Source organism: Falco biarmicus, chromosome 11 (genome assembly GCF_023638135.1).
Source record: "Falco biarmicus isolate bFalBia1 chromosome 11, bFalBia1.pri, whole genome shotgun sequence".
In the NCBI taxonomy this organism is placed as follows: Eukaryota; Metazoa; Chordata; class Aves; order Falconiformes; family Falconidae; genus Falco; species Falco biarmicus.
Genome location: NC_079298.1, coordinates 8,520,178 through 8,536,300, shown reverse-complemented (window position 1 = coordinate 8,536,300; position 16,123 = coordinate 8,520,178). Strand labels below are relative to the sequence as shown.

General features: G+C 51.5%; 3 protein-coding genes across 3 annotated transcripts; 1 reads left to right on the top strand and 2 right to left on the bottom strand.

The window, feature by feature from the left end:
- The first annotated feature begins 108 nt into the window (after positions 1 to 108).
- On the top strand, positions 109 to 1,897 carry TMEM205 (transmembrane protein 205). The gene is made up of 3 exons (XM_056356247.1): positions 109 to 991; positions 1,093 to 1,256; positions 1,476 to 1,897. The coding sequence occupies exons 1-3, from the start codon at positions 892 to 894 to the stop codon at positions 1,773 to 1,775; spliced, it is 564 nt and encodes a 187-aa protein (XP_056212222.1). The 5' UTR covers positions 109 to 891; the 3' UTR covers positions 1,776 to 1,897.
- Positions 1,898 to 2,297: 400 nt separating this feature from the next.
- TTC4 (tetratricopeptide repeat domain 4) lies at positions 2,298 to 12,441 on the bottom strand. The gene is made up of 10 exons (XM_056356246.1): positions 12,307 to 12,441; positions 12,118 to 12,235; positions 11,802 to 11,963; positions 8,798 to 8,875; positions 7,845 to 7,969; positions 7,466 to 7,552; positions 6,351 to 6,565; positions 5,094 to 5,175; positions 3,934 to 4,016; positions 2,298 to 2,982 (listed from the first exon to the last, which is right to left on the bottom strand). The coding sequence occupies exons 1-10, from the start codon at positions 12,376 to 12,378 to the stop codon at positions 2,883 to 2,885; spliced, it is 1,122 nt and encodes a 373-aa protein (XP_056212221.1). The 5' UTR covers positions 12,379 to 12,441; the 3' UTR covers positions 2,298 to 2,882.
- Positions 12,442 to 13,949: 1,508 nt separating this feature from the next.
- Positions 13,950 to 15,589, bottom strand: PARS2 (prolyl-tRNA synthetase 2, mitochondrial). The gene has a single exon (XM_056356511.1). It carries the CDS (start codon positions 15,363 to 15,365, stop codon positions 13,956 to 13,958), a length of 1,410 nt encoding a protein of 469 aa, XP_056212486.1. The 5' UTR covers positions 15,366 to 15,589; the 3' UTR covers positions 13,950 to 13,955.
- Between the last annotated feature and the right edge of the window lie 534 nt (positions 15,590 to 16,123).

The window sequence follows — 16,123 nt, the reverse complement described above, 5'->3', positions numbered from 1 at the left end:
GACCCGAGCACCTTCTCCAGTACATGATGCTACCATCATGAAAAGGTTTCGAAGACCTGATTTTATAGATGCCTAAATAAATACATGGAATTGATATATAAAAACACAGCGTGTATTTATCTGTTTTGCAGAGGCAGAGGGATGTAATTAGATGGCAGCGTCTCTTTCAAGGCTATCCCTGCTGTAATTCATGCCCCGAGGTGGCTGGCCAAGGGGAGGAGGAAGAATAAAGCAAGGGGCAGAATTGATGGGCTGCTCCCAGATGCTTTGTTTTAATTGATTTCCAAAGCGCTCCTTGCAGCGGAGCAGGCAGCTCCTTCAAAGCCTCCTTCCACCCACTGCTGCTTGTGCCAGCGTGAGGTCTGGGGCAGCGGGGTGAGCCCGGCAGCCAGCCCTGCTCCTTCCAGCCCCCAGGCTTGGCTCTTTGGTTAAAGTGTGCAGAAGCTGTCGCTGTTTTCAAACAGGGGGACTTCTCCCTGGCCAGGAGGCCTCTTTTGATGGCCACAGCATGGGCAGGCATGTTTTTCAGGGCTTTTCCTTTCCCCCTTTTTATTGACTTTTTGCATGTTCCTGCTGCCAGGGGTCAGCTGGGGCTTTGGCTGGACTTTGCTGAAAGTCCACCCAAAACGGCTGGTTACCGGGTGCTGACGCAGTGCCCTGCCCCTCAGATAGAAGGGGTTTGAGAACGGGGTTTGCAGCCGGGTCAGGTGTGTGATGGTGGGGCTGGGAAGGGGCTGTGCCAGCTCCCAAGCTCTTCCCAAATAAGTGGGCTCAGGAAGCCAAACTGCATTTGGCCTGCATCCATCAAGGTGACAGCAGTAGCAGCAGCTCAGTGCTGAATCTGGGGGTGGCTCGGCTGACCTGAAGGGACCTGTCCCCAGCCAGGACACCATGCTGACCGACACAGAGCCCTCCAACACCATCAAACTGCTGCACCTGCTTTTCCTCTCCACCTCCTGGGGAATGCAGATCTGGGTGACCTTCGTGGCTGGTAGGTTGCGGTCCGTGCGTGCCGCTGTAGCTCTCTGCCTGGATGGGAGGCTCAGGGGAGGGGGCTTTCCTCCAGGACCTACCCGCTCTCCCCCCTTGCAGGGTTTGTGATGGGCAGCCACCTCCCTCGCCACACCTATGGTTTCATCCAGCGCAAGCTCTTCCCCTACTACTTCCACATTGGCTCCACTTGTGCCTTCCTCAACCTGACTCTGTTTGCCATGTACCACCCCAGCGAGCTGCTCAGCGATGAACAAACGACCCAGGTAGCCTCCCGCTTGACAAGGCAAGCTGGCCATAGGCCAGATCCTTTCCTCTGCTCCACTGAGACTGGTTTGTAAATGATGATGAGGTCCCACGCACAGCTCTAGTTAAAAGAAACGGGTTAACATCCAGATTGCAGCAAGCCTGGTGTGTGAAGGGCTGGGGTAGACGTGTAATCCACCACGTGTGAGATGCTCACAGCGGGCCTTGCTCCCCTGCAGATCATCGCCTTCTTCGTTTGCGTCGCTGCTTCAGTGCTGAACACGCAGTGGTTTGGGCAGGTCACCTCCGACATCGCGGCAGACATGCACCTTGTTGAGCGCCGGCACGGCCTCGGCCAGGAGGTCGGGCTGTTTACCAGCGAGTCCTGCAGGCAGCTGCGCACCTCCAACCCCAGCTACCGGCAGCTGTCCCAGCAGTTCACCCTCTACCACGCTCTGTCCTCCCTCTGCAACCTCTGCTGCATCGTGTGCAACGGTTTGAGCTTGTACTACGTGGCTGCCCACCTCTCCGCTCTGTGAGAGCGGGATACCGGGAGGCAAGGCTGGCTGGCCAGAGCCAACACTCTGGGAAAAGGAAGCCATCCTGCTGCCTTGCTGTAAAGTAACTCTGAGCTCTGGAGATTAAAATTTCAGCATCCTCAGATGGAGATACTTTCACTGTATTTGTGCATGCTGTGGAAATTTAGGAATAGCAAAATGGAAATGCTAGCTGTCTGGGGCTAGCCTCCACGATCTAAGTAGGAGTGTCTATGGTTGAACAGCTTTCTAATGCCCTGTGCACTAGATGTGTCTAAAACTGCAGCATAGCTCTGCAGTCACGGAGAGATTGCAGAAGAGAAAGAAATGAGAGATTTAGAATTACTTTTAATTAAGTGCTGAAAGCTAATACAGAAGTCCAGAAGACCCTGTATGTTGACTGTACTGGTTAGTGTAATGGATAAGGTTGTTATGTTTGGGTTTAGAATTACTGTTTGTCATTCCCTTGTAGTATTTCATGAGGTGAGAAAAATTATTGTCTCATTTATTAGGCAGAAGTCAGTCTACTTAAAATAGACATGTTTATTTCCAGGTTGTATAGGATAATCAGTAAAGGTAGCAAAAAGGGTCAGTAAAACATACTGCTCTGAACAAAGAGCTCTGCTTTACCCTGGCCAGCAGCAGAGCCAAGTGGTGAAAAAAGAGCAGCTGCTTAATCCCAGGCAGGAATCTGACTGCATCCATCCTGCTGCAACAGGCAGGTATCTCCCCAGACCACTGCTGTTAAACCCCAGCAACTACAGCCCACCTCCAAGGAAATCAGTGATTTTTCACAGGTAAGTACATTCCCAGCTGCTGCTGCTTCAACTGCAGCCAGTCTTTGGCACTGCTTCAGGTTTATTTCAAAACCACATGCAGCCTATCATAGAGGAGACCTTCTGCAAGCCAGCTGGATTTCTTTTTAAACAAATAATCTCCTCTTGTAAACCCTTCATTCTCCTATGCTGCCTTCCTGGAAGTTTCCCCATGTGCCAGGATTATTTCTCCCCTGAAGTGTGCAAGGTATTTTTGTTCAAGCAGAAGTTTGCAGTCTGTAGCTGAGATAACCAGCAGCCTCTTGCACAGGATTCCTCGTTTGGTTTTTGCTCATTATAGTCGATGCACTTTCTTGCCAGAGAAGTACTTCTTAGAGAAAGGAGAAGACTTTACAAATGCCAAAACTGTTGGAGTCCCAGCTTTTACAAAATACCTGCAAAGATTAAAAGGAATCCTTTGGCTTCCCTGTAGCTGGTCAAGTGTCATGCAAAGTGAGTGACTTCTGCCCAGCTCCACAGAGACTGACTGACCTCCCAGAGGCCAGTGACAAGCTTTTTTGCTGATTAGCAGAGCCTTTTGGAGCCAGGGCTACACACATCCGAAGAGGAGCGTTTTATGAATCAACTCTTCTCCCAACAGCTACTTCTAATTAAAACAGCTGTTATTCTCCCTCTGGAAGGAGGTTTCTTTTGCAACTGCCCTTACAGCCTGAAATCTGAGGGCTTATGCACGCTGCTGAGTTTTATGGAGTGACAGTTCAGACACAGCCCGCAGCAGTGGACCTAGAGCTCTGCCCCCACTGTCACAGACCAAGCCACCAGCACTGTGCAGCAGGCTTTCTCCAGCTAGCTACAACATGGTGCAAGTTAACAGCACAGGCTTTACAGTAACATTTTGGCTTCACAAACAGCAAATTCTTCTCTCTAAATAACTGCACAACACTTTAAAGTCAGTTTCAGAGTGAAACTATGCTGCATGCTGTGTTGGGGGCTGCTCATGCGGCATTATTAACAGTGAGAGCATTGTTAACCTTCAACATGCTTGCTTTATATGCTGCTGCTTTTTTTTAAAAAAAAAAGTAGTACTGTGTAGATGGGATCTGAAACAGCCCTTTTGTGCTGCTGTTTGTGTGTAGCCCAACTCCCCTCCCCATCTCCATCCAGTCTTGGAAAGAGTTATTCATTTTTTTGGGGAAAAAAATACATGTCACTAAAACCAGGCACAAAATCCATGCAGTCTGACTGCTTTACACCTTCAAGAGTTAGGACTATTAAACCAGAGAAGAGTTAGGACTATGAAATCAGAAAACAAACTGCACTTAAAGCCCAAAGCTCATACTTTTTGCCTTCGTGTTCTCTCTGGACATGAACAGGTATAGCCTTACCTTTCGTGCTGCAGCACTTGTAGCAACGTGTGTTCTGGGTTCAGCTGGTACATTGCTGCTCTTTCTTCATCTTCAAAATAGAGCTGAAAAAAATTCTGGAGGGTTATTAAACACCTAAAAGGTACATGAAAGCCAACTACTGAGCTGTTGAAAGCCCCGTAACAGCACACTATATATCAACTAGGCGTTTATCAAACTTCTGTAGCTTGACCCGACTGTGTCAGCTGCTAGCTTCAGCAATGTAGAAACTGTTTTGTGTAAATTCCAAGTTTGTCCCTGTACAAACCAGCTTAGCTTCTCATGTCAGTGGCAGCAGGAAGGCAAAATACACTGGCTGCTCTTCTGCCTTACAGAGAAGCAATCCAAATCTACAGGCTGCTTTTTACGAGGTGAAACGCAGTAATGGTATCAGCTAAACTGAGTTGGTTTAAAGATACCTGAACAAAACAGAGTAGATCTAACAGATTCATATCCAGCAACTGTGTTAGACTGTACATACACACAGAGCTATAATCTCAGTTTTTAATCTGGTAAAGTACACAGCCACTGTCCTTTTGGACCTATCTTCTCACTGCACTAAGGGTTGTGCTGTCACCTGGCACATGCGACACTGAAGTGGAAAATGAAAAATAAACATCTATATCCCTCCACGTACAATTTCTGAAAAATTCTCAACCTACTGCAGCCACAGCCAACTTGCATCCCACCTTCGCTAAAGCCTTAACGGACATATATTGTCTTGATGGGATTAGGTGCTTAAGTACCTCCAGTAAGTTCTGAAAATCACCTATTTTTTAGTAATGTTTTCTCGTTCGTATTGAGCAACTTCACAATGCAGTTAAAAAAGCAGGCAGCCTACCAGCTTGATGGTCTAAATCTCAATTACCATTACAAAGATGAGAATCTAAGCTATATCTATAAATACCTGCTATCAGATACAACGTAAGTGGAAGACAAAAGAACTTTCATTTCATTAATGAATTCTGTGTCCATGTCAGCACATCTGGAAAATGTTTGAGTTTATTAGTGAATGTAGCTCTCCAGATCCTTATTTCACATCCAAGTATGGTAAACAGGTAACGATGCCATTGTTTGCATACACTCACTCAAGAAAAAAACCCACAACAACCCTGAAATAGAAGGAAAGTCAAACTTCTCACCTCAAGATCACAGGGAAGGTATTTTCTTTCTAAGTCCCAAGGAGGTAACTCAGCAAACATCACCATTAAATGATCAATAAACCTAAAAGCCAAAATACACTCAGTTAGCTTACACAAAGTGTTCAGTTTCAATAATTCGTACAGTTGCATTTGAACGATGGTAAAAATACATCAGCAAATTAGCCAACAGACTTAAAAATAAGTTTTGATCACTAATAGCTTCTTTCTTTCAAACTCATTGCTTTCGCAATCAGACCAAGGCCCTGTTGTAGCTCATGCTATTGGTTTCAAACTTCAGCAGTGCAACAGCAGATTAACTTTTCATTTTCACACTGAAAAAGATGTCAAAATAAACACCCTACATATTGTCTAAAATTTTGCTTCTGCACAGTCCCATTAGCACTACACTTCACCAGATCAGAGTGCTGAGAATATGCTTGTGTGTCAGAGCCTTGATTATTTTGGTACCTCAGGAGTGTTGGTGGCCAGCCTGTTCTAAGAACCCTCCTTTGGTCATGAAAAGGCGTAGTGAACACTATCTCATAAGAACCACAATCTGCTTGTGCTGTGATTTTCAGTCTTAAACTTATTAGCAGGTCTGAGAAACAGGTATCTCCACACAAAAAAACCCTTACAAATTCCAAGTTTGTTCAACATTACAAGAACGGAAACTGTAGTTAACATCAAGAAAAGTGGAATCCCCACCTCGCCAGACACTTGCTTATAGTCTGACAAGTCTGCAGCACTTCAGTCCGGCCTGCTGTAAGCCCTAAGGAAACCTATGGGGTCACTGGTGGTTACGAGAGGTCTCTTTTGGGAGCTTATTATAATTTTTAAGTTTAATCTTCTCTCTGAGACCATATATTTCGAGGGTTTCAAAACAGCACCTTAATGAACCTCCAAAATCTATGCATGCAGAATAGGTCCCAGGTATTGCTGGCTACTGGTCTAAGCTTGCACTGCAAGCCCCTTTAATCACACTGGCTGAATATGATGTGTTTCTCTGTGCTATAAATTTATGTAACATCAAAATTTTGGCCCTCATATTTTAAAGCAGCATTCGCAAATCACAGAACAATTTAGGTTGGAAAGGACGTCAGGAGGTCATTTAGTGCAACCTCCTGCGCAAAAGCAGGGTCAGCTATAAGATGACAAATCTGCAACTACTTCATTAGCATGGAAGTGCTTCACTTGCTGTCTGTTCTCATCTACTCAAGCATCTCCCTTATGCAAGAATTCTGCTGACACTGCATTTACCTGGAGTTCTCATGAAAAGCCACAATGAAATCTGTTTGCTCGTGCTCAGGGTACAGAAAGAGGACAGGCCAGTTCAAGTTACCATCAGCATCTAAGTGCACCTTTGCCTCTGTGGCATTGTCAGAGTGGAAACCATCTAAAGATATCTCAGCCAAGCCACCTGATATTTCCTCTTCTTCATTTGAAGGCTTGAGAGCCAGCTTGATATTTCTTTCCTGGAGGAGAGGAAGAAAAAAAACCCCAAAGAAACCAAAAAATAAACAGGCATGGTGGGGAGAATAAGAGCAAAAAATTAGCAGTTAGTAAAAGGTCAAATAGTGTCATTCTTATTAATGAATCAGATCTTAAATATGCCATCAAAAGCCTTCCTGCAGTATCAGGTTCAGGTGACTTGTCTAGCCAGTAGAATCCAGAACCTCAGTCAGACACCCAGACTCCTCATAAAATGGTTGAGGAGAGACGGGAAACCAGTGGAGCCTGCATGCTGAGAGAAGAGACTGCGAGCATGCGGGGAAAGGGATGCATCTGAAATCCAGTTCTTTGGGACCTAGCAGGCATAACTTCAGGGTGCAACTATGTGCACCAGTTCCTGAGAACATTCACTTTTTCAGAGAACTGAAGAAAGCTCACTCTTGTTCTTCGGAAAGACAATGGCAGAAGAGGAGATCCGACTTTACTTAATAGCCCAACATATTTTAATGTAGCCCAAACATTTGCCAAAGAAGGAGAGGATCCAGGATTGATTCCCTTCTCTACCCTACTGGGTGGTGTCCTTCTATCCTTCCACTGAAGTAATGCCCATCGGCAGCAAAGAAAGCAATGTTCACTGGGCCAGTGTGATGCTACAGCCCAGCAGCCAGAGCACTCTCTTGGATGCTGAGTCCTTCTCCTAACTCTGGGTTTGTATTTTGCATTGGTTGTTACCTGGAATATGCAAACCTGGGAGCTGGGGCTAGAGCCATGCAGATAAGGAGAACCATGATTTTAAGTCAGTATTTTGGCTCTAGCCCTCAAAAGCCTGCATATGAGAACAACCTCTGAGACAGAAACTAGAAAGCTCTTAAAAAACACCACCAAAATAAACCACACAAAACCAAACCCCCTCACTGACCTACCTTTATTGCTGCAAGCAGAATTCCCTTTTGACACTGTTCCTTCTTCTCCATCACCTTTGCTTTCCTTGCATCCCGCTCCTCAGCTCGCTACATGTAAGAAAAGGTTGCACCATGGTCACACACAGCAAGTCAATGCCCACCACTGCTCTACCCTGCCAGCGAGTGGAGAAATCAGTTCAGATCTCCAGAAGGGTCCCTCCAGCCTTTTCCCCTACACATCAACAACACACATGACACAGAACCACCACTCAGTTCTGTTTAGGGATATTCTACTACACAGAAACTTGCACGGAGCACTCTTCAACCAAGGATCCCGAAGTGCTTCTTGACACAAAGCAGGCAACAAGCATTGCAGATGCTAGAATGCCTTCATATTTACCTTTAATTTGTCAGCTTTAGCTCTCACTTCCACAAGCTTTTTCTCTTTTGAATCTATTTGCAAGCCCTCCTCACACCATGCTATTGCTTCTGAGAAATTCTTTAGCTCCATGTGACAGAGAGCTCCTGGAAGGATTAAGATTTTAAGTTTCTAGTATTAGAGTCAGGATACAACTACTGCACAAGGTGGTGGTTATAAAGACAGAATTAGCCCTACTGCTTTCAAGAGGCACACACACAGGCACAAGCTATTGTCTGGCATGGTCACATTCATTTGTAGACTTCCAGCAGGTCAGCTGAGAATAAAATCTAAAATATTTCAGCAGTTCTTGTATCATTTGCTCATCTAGTCACAGAAATCAGCAGAATGATGCTAGAAGTGCCTGTTACAAGCAAAAATTTATCATTATAATTACCATTTCAGTACTTGTCTTGTAAGGAAAAATAAAGCGGTGAGTTTCATGGAGTGAGAAATGCTGGGGGGAAAAAAAACCAAAAACAACAACCCCCAAAAACCAGTACTGTGGAAAATAGCAAAAGTTATGCTGCTCTGTACAGAAACCGGTCCTATGCCTCTTTGACAGATACAGAACCTGAGGAACAAAGAGCAAGAGGATAGTGTTTTGACTGAAAATCCAAAGGAAAATGCAGAGCTCTGTTTTGGGAAGAAACAGCAATAACAAAACAAGGGAAAAGAACTCTTACAGTAACGGCTTTACTTTTCTGAAACAAATGTTGCCCAAAACCAAAAGTATGATGCCACTCACATTAATTTAAGGTTTATAAACACTGTTATTTAACACACAGAAATATCCAGCGAAACAAAGCAACATCTAACAACAGTCTGTTCCAGGGCCTGTAACAATAACAGCAGAAGTAAAGCTAACATGTGCAAAGCTGTTTTGAAACAATGTTCCTTGTATTCCATACAGTAACATGTGCTTTAACTCTCACCTCTTACGATTGCTTTGAGATGAGTGGGCTTTAGCTTTTTTGCTTGGATGGCATCATTGAGGGCAGAACGGTAGTTACCTATAAAGCAAGCAGAACTGCTCAGAACCTTTCACTTACATTTAAAATCCAACCAGACCCCAAGGTGACAAAACAGCTTACATGGAGACTCTATAATTCACTGTTTCTACGGTCACTGTGAGGCAAGTGGAGGAAGAAAGGGCAAACTAAGAGCAAGAAGTGAAAGGACAGGAATCAACCATACAGGAGAGTAACATGACTGTGAGCAAACCATCTCCCAGCTGCAAAACACAAAGGCATTAAAAGGCCAAGAACAACCCCCCTGCTGTGCAGGTGCTGTTGGTGGAATGGGTGGTAGCTTGAGGAGGACATGGCCAGGAAAGTGATAAAATGTGTTGCTTCAACAGATTTTTGAGCTCAGGGCATCCCCCTGTACTTCCAGTCACACTATGAATTTGTTCAGCATCAGCCCTACCAAAGGGAGTGCGATACCGGACCTGTTGGTCACCAAGGCAAGTGCGCTAATTGGTGACGTGGATTGGAGGCAGCCTGGGCTGCAGTATTCATGCACTGGTGGAGTTTGCAGTCCTGAGGAATATGGGTCAGGCAAAGAGTGAATTCAGGACCCTGAATTTTAGGAAAGCAAAATTCCAGTTTTTCAAGGAGTTAGTCAATAGGATCCCCTGGGAAACTGACCGCAGTGACAACAGCGCAAAACAGAGCTGGCAGATCTTTAAGGATGCTTTCCATAAGCACAAGAGCTCTCGGTCCCCAGGTGTAAGAAATCAGGAAAGGAAGGCAAAAGACTGGCATGGATGAGTTGAGACCTGCTGGTCAAACTAAAGGGCAAGAAGAAAATGCACAGGCAGTGGAAGCAGGGACAGGATCCTGGGAAGAGTATAGGGATGCTACCTGATTGTGTGGAGATGGGGTCAGGAAGGCCTAGGCACGTATGGAGCTGAACTTGGCAAGGGATGCAAAGAAAACTAACAAGAGGGGCTTCTACAGGTATGTCAGCCAGAAAAGGAAGGTCAGGGAAAGTGTACTGCCCTCCTACCCCGCCATGAGCAAGACTGACAAACTGGTAACAACAGATGAGGAGAAGGCTAAGGTACAACACAACTTTTTTGCCTCAGTCTCCACTGGCAATCTCTCTTCCCACACCTCTCGAGTGGATGGACCACAAAGCAGGGACTGGGGGAGCAAAGTCCCTCCCACTGTAAGAGAAGATCATATTTGTGACCACTTGAGGAACATGAACATACGTAAGTCTATGGGACCTTGCATCCCAGAGTCCCGAAGGAATTGGCTGACATAGCTGCCAAGCCACTCTCCATGGTATTTGAAAAGTCATGGCAGTCAGGTGAAGTCCCTGGTGAAAAAGGGAAACATTGCACTCATCTTTAAAAAGGGTAGAAAGGAGGACCCTGGAAACTTCTGCCCTGTCAGCCTCACCTCTGTGTCTAGGAAGATCATGGAACAGATCCTCCTAGAAGCTACGCTAAGATATATGGAGGATGGGGAGGTGATTCAAGACAGCCAGCATATATTCATCAAGGGCAAGTCCTGCCTGAGCAGCCTAGTGGCCTTCTATGATGGAGTAACTACATCAGTGGACAAGGGAAGAGCTATGGATGGCACCTATCTGAACTTCTGACACGGCATCTATCGTGGCTTTTAACACAGTACCCGACAACATCCTTCTCCCTAAACTGGAGAGATACAGATTTGGTGGGTGGACTATTCAGTGGATGAGGAACTGGTTGGATGGACACATCCCGATGGTAGTGGTCAATAGCTCAGTGTCCACTGTTTGATATCTTCATCAGTGGCACAGACAGTGGGATCGAGTGCACCCTCAGCAAGTTCATAGACGACACCAAGCTGAGTGGTGCAGCTGACACACGCCTCAGGGACCTAGACAAGCTCCAGAAGTGGGCCCGTGTGAACCTCATAATGATCAAGAAGGCCAAGGCCAGGGTCCTGCACCTGGTTAGGGTCAACCCCTAATATCAGTACAGGCTGGGAGATGAAGGGACTGAGAGCAGCCCTGCCGAGAAGGGCTTGGGGGTACTGGTGGATGAAAAGCTGGATGAGCAATGTGTGCTCGCAGCCCAGAAGGCCAATTGTATCCCGGGCTGCATCAAAAGCAGCGTGGCCAGCAGGGCGAGGGAGATGATTCTGCCCCTCTGCTCCGCTCTGGCCAGACTCCACCTGGAGCGCTGCATCCAGTCTGGAGCACTCAGCACAGGAAAGACACTGACCTGTTGGAGCAGGCCCAGAGGAGGCCACAAAAATGATCAGGGGGCCATAGTACTTCTCCTGTGAGAAAAGGCTGAGAGTTGCGGTTATTTAGCCTGGAGAAGAGAAGGCATTGGGGAGACCTTACCGCAGCCCTTCAGCTTAAAGGAAGCTTATAAGAAAGATGGGGACAAACTTTTTATCAGGGCCTGTTGTGATAGAACAAACCATTGTTTTAAACTAAAAGAGGGTAGATTTAGACTAGATACAAATTTTTTTACAATGAGGGTGGTGAAACACTGGCACAGGTTGCCCAGAGAGGTGGTAGATGTTCCAACCTTGGAAACATTCAAGGCCAGGTCGGATGGGGCTCTGAGCAACCTGATCTAGTTGAAGATGTCCCTGCTCATTACAGGGGGGTTGCGTTAGATGGCCTTCAAAGGTCCCTTTAACCCAAACTATTCTGTGATTCTAAAAAAAAAGTTTTGCCCTCTTCTGGAGCCAAGGCTTGAGCAGCAGGTAACAGGTGCAGCGAACAAACCACAAACCCTGTGTGCAGCCCTGCTCTGAAGTGAGCCAGGCCTTCAGAGTTCAAGGTGTCTTTTTCTCATGCATAAGCCATTAGTATGCTGTATCACAAAAAAAGTTAAGAAAAAGAAAACCCAAAACGGGGAGAAAAAGCAATTCTGGGTGGCAGAGCCCCCCTTCCCAGCTCTGTCTGAGGCAGGATGGTGCAGGTTGTTACCCAGGTAGAAATGTGCAGCCCCTCGGTTTGTGTGCAGCACGGCATTCAGCTCTGGGTCCTCACACTTCTTCTTCAGCCCCTCGGTGTAGGCGATGACGGCTCTCCTGTAGTCCCTCTCCCTGAAGTACTCGTTCCCTTCGTTTTTGTACATCCTGGCCAGCTCTGCAGGGGACGGAAAGGGAGGACAGGGCATGAGCGGGAGGGGGGGGGGGGGGGCACAGCTCCCCGGTGCCCCACGGCCACCTCAAGCTCTCTCCCCGGCCGGGCCGGGGGGCGCAACCCGGCAGCCCCCCCCCGCCCAGCCCCGGCTGCCCACCTGCGGGGCCCTGATCCTCGTCGAAGAGGAGGGACTGCAGACAGGCCAGCTCCGGCTGCCGCGCCGCGTCGATCTCTGCCGGGCACCGCTTCATGAACATGGGGATGGCCTCCAGCTCCTGCGGGGGAGCACACACCGTCCTCAGCCCTGCCCGACCGGCCCCCCGCACCCCCGGCCCCGCCGCCTCACCTGCTCCCACGTGTCGGGCTGGAGAGCGCCCCGGTACCTCGGCGTTCCGCCGCCCGGCCCGGCCTCCGCCATGCCGCCCCGCCGGTCTTCCTCCCGACCGCCCCGCCTCAGGCCCGGCCCCAGCGCCCCCAGGCCCGGCCCCAGCGCTCCCAGGCCCGGCCCCCCCCCTCAGGCCCGGCCCCACCGCTCCCAGGCCCGGCCCCCGCCTCAGGCCCGGCCCCACCGCTCCCAGGCCCGGCCCCCGCGCCCCCAGGCCCGGCCCCCGCCTCAGGCCCGGCCCCCGCCTCAGGCCCGGCCCCCGCGCTCCCAGGCCCGGCCCCCGCCTCAGGCCCGGCCCCACCGCCCCCAGGCCCGGCCCCCGCGCCCCCAGGCCCGGCCCCCGCCTCAGGCCCGGCCCCAGCGCTCCCAGGCCCGGCCCCCGCCTCAGGCCCGGCCCCAGCGCCCCCAGGCCCGCTTTCCGCCTCAGGTTTCAGCCTCAGGTTTTGGTGGCACCTCCCATGGGGATGGCAAATGGGACTGATCCTGCCTGGGACGGGGAGAAAGACTAGGTGGCCTCCTCTGGTCCAGGAGCATGTGGTGAGCGTGGGTCTGCCACAGAGCCCTACACGACTGGCACCACTGCTGCTCGTGTTCGCCTCTCGGACCCAGGAGCTGGCACAGGGCTGGGCGACACCCTGCAAGGAGCTCCCTGTCCAGGGGACGCTTGTAGGGCGATGGCACCTGTCAGTGCCGCTGGGAAAGCGGCAAGCTGTTCCTCACAGGAGCCCCGGGCCCAGCCCGATGACCCCACACTGCAGCGGCACGTACAGGTGGGATGCCACCACCCTGTGGGGCAGGGTTACTTACAGCTTATAAGCAACAACATGGCCTGGACATTTTCACACCCAGGCTTTGCAGGTCCCCAGATTTCATGTTTCCTTGTTAAGTATTTTGCAAAGATTTTCTACCGCTCTGAGGCTGTGTCCCCAAAACCTGCGTCGCCACCCAAGGCCAGCAGATCCAGGCATCTCACCAGCTGCAGGAAGGGGGGGGAGGGTGCCCAACACCATTCTTCACCTCAGTTCCTGTAGATTTGCAGCACTGTGGCATTTTCAAGGTGAGCAAGGCTCTAGAGTTCAACATTTTGCTTTAATTAAGATGAACCTCTACCACGGAGCTTGGGTGTCTCCAAAGAGAAGATGCAAATAGAGAAAAGGCGCCTTCCTTTCTCTCCCTCTTAAAATTCCTCATGCTGAGAACTTAGCACCTGAAAAGGCTGAGGGAAGCCCTCCCATCCCTGCTCCTGCAGCCTAAGCTGTTGCATGTGCTTGACATAGACTGTCGCCAGCCTGTCTGCCCAAACTGGGCCATGAGGGGCTGATCCTGCCAGCGCTCCCACAGCTGCACGAGGCCACACACGCTGGTAAAAGCTGCTTGTAGGGGCTGGTAGCCAGAGGGATAAGAAGCCCCAGCTCTGTGGGAGAATGTGGACTGACCCCAGGTCAACCCCAGCACCCAGCGTGGTTGCAAGATACTGTGGCCAGCTCTGACATGAGCTGGATTCAGCTCCACTGACCCAGAACCGTTGCTGACAACCTGCACACCCTTGAAAAGGAACCAGGGCTGTTCAGATTAGTGCAGCAATCATGAGAGACTCAGAGATGGCAATTTTAAAGGACTTGCACTTTACTCAGCAACTCAATGACACCTTCCTTGGTGAGGAACAAAACCTCACTGGTGTTCTGATTCCAAACCTCAAAGACCGGGGGGTCCTCGCAAACCCTCTTCCCAGCTATGACCACATAGGGATAACCCAGCTTGTTGGCGTCCTTTAGCCTTTTGCCAATGGTCAGCTGTGTCCTATCATCCAGCACTGAGTCGCCAGTGAGGTGGGGCAGCACTTCAGCGAGGTCTTCGTACAGCCGCTCGAGCAGCATGGCTCCCTCCTCCTCTTCCTCGCTGCCTCTCTTAGGGGGAATGAAGCAGAGCTGGTAGGGTGTGATGAGGCTCGGCCAGCGGATGCTGTCGTCTGTAGAGAGCACCTCGATGGAGGCCGCCAGGATGCGAGTGACACCCAGGCCATAGCAACCCATTTCTGCCAGCTGGAGTTTGTTTTGGGGGGAGTAGAAGACAGCGTTGGAGACTGAGGAGTACTTGGTGCCCAGATAAAACGTATGCCCCACTTCGATCCCTCTGGTCTGGGTGAGTTTTTCCCCACATGTGGGGCAAGACGTTTGCTCCTTGTTTAACGTTTCCACATTGGCTGCAAAATGTCCGTCAGGGCACAACACCAGCCTGTCCTCACCGATGTCTGCTGGAAGCTGGAACTCGTGGGACACGGTGCCGCCAATGCTGCCCGTGGCCGCCTGCACTTTGACAAAGGGAAGGCCCAGGCGGTCGAAGAGCCTGCAGTAGGCGTCACACACCAGGTCATAGGTGTGCTGAGCTGCCTCTTTGGAGGCATCGAAGGTGTACATGTCCTTCATGTAAAACTCCCGGCTGCGCAGCAAGCCGAAGCGGGGCTTGGGCTCATCCCGAAACTTCCTGGTTACCTGGTAGAGACGCAGTGGGAGCTGCTTGTAGGACAGGTTGCTCTGAGCAGCCACCAGCTCCGTCACCGCCTCCTCGTGCGTCGGGCCCAGGCAGTAGCCCTTGCCATGCCTGTCCACCAGCCGGAAGAGCTCCGGTCCCATCTGCTCCCAGCGGCCGCTAGCTCGCCACAGCTCCGCCGAGCTCAGGCTGGGCACGTTCAGCTTCTGCCCCCCCACGGCCTGCATCTCCTCATCCATCACCTTGATGAGCTTCTCCATGGCGCGGACGGTGGGCGGCAGGTAGCAGTAGCAGCCGGGGCTGGCGGGGTGAATGAGCCCCGCTTGCAGCATCAGCTTCTGGCTCCGGCAGGTGGGCTCCCCGGGCCTGCCGTCCCACCCCGCCTCGCCGCCCGCCTGCAGGTTGCGGGGCTGGAACAGCTGCGAGAACAGCAGCCGCCTCGCCCTGCCCGAGGCGCCGTGCCGCAGCCTGCAGCCCTGCCGCCGGGCCCTCAGCGCCGGGAGCCCCCACCTCCGCAGCAGGGCCTCCATGGCGGTGCCGAGAGGGGGCCCGGGGCCCGCGGCGGGGCGGCGCAGGGGGGGAGCGCTGCCTGCGAGACGGGGGCTGCCCCTGCCCACCCGCGGCCGGCGGGGTGCGCCCACCCCCTGCGCGGGGCGGCCCCGGCGCCCCACGCGCGCCCTGCCCGCGCGCCCGGCCGTGCACGCCCCGGGACCTCACGGGGACCCCGCACACCGGCACCGCCGCGCGCCACCACCCGCACGCCCCGCCCCGCCGCCACCAGCCAATAGAAACCACCGCCTCCTGTCACGTGCGGGGCCTCCCCCGCCGCCCGCCGGAAGCCGGAAGTTGGTGCGGCGTGGCGCCGCCCGCGGGCGGGGCAGGCCGCGGCTCTATGGTTCCGCCGGCGGGGCAGCGCGGCCTGGCAGCAGCGGGGCCTGGCAGTAGCGGGGGCGTCGACGGGTTCCCGACTCGGGGCACCCGTGGGTGTGCCAGGCTCCAGCGGGTGGACGCGTGAGAGCGGGTGGGTGCCTGCGGGCGGGGCAGGGAGCGGGGCACACCGCTGGGCCCGCAGGCTGGTCCTGTCCCCGCGCTGCGGCCCTCTGCAGAGCGGCCCGTCGCGCACCGGTTGCCCGCAGTTCCCCTTGTTTGTACATTTCGGTACGCAAAAGCATCAGCCCCCTTGGTTACCAGCTGCATAATTCCCTCATCACTTAATATTGTTTGTCTGAATTCCTATTTGTCAAGTAACCCTCTCGCGGCTCACGTTACGTGCTCAGGCTCAGCTGCT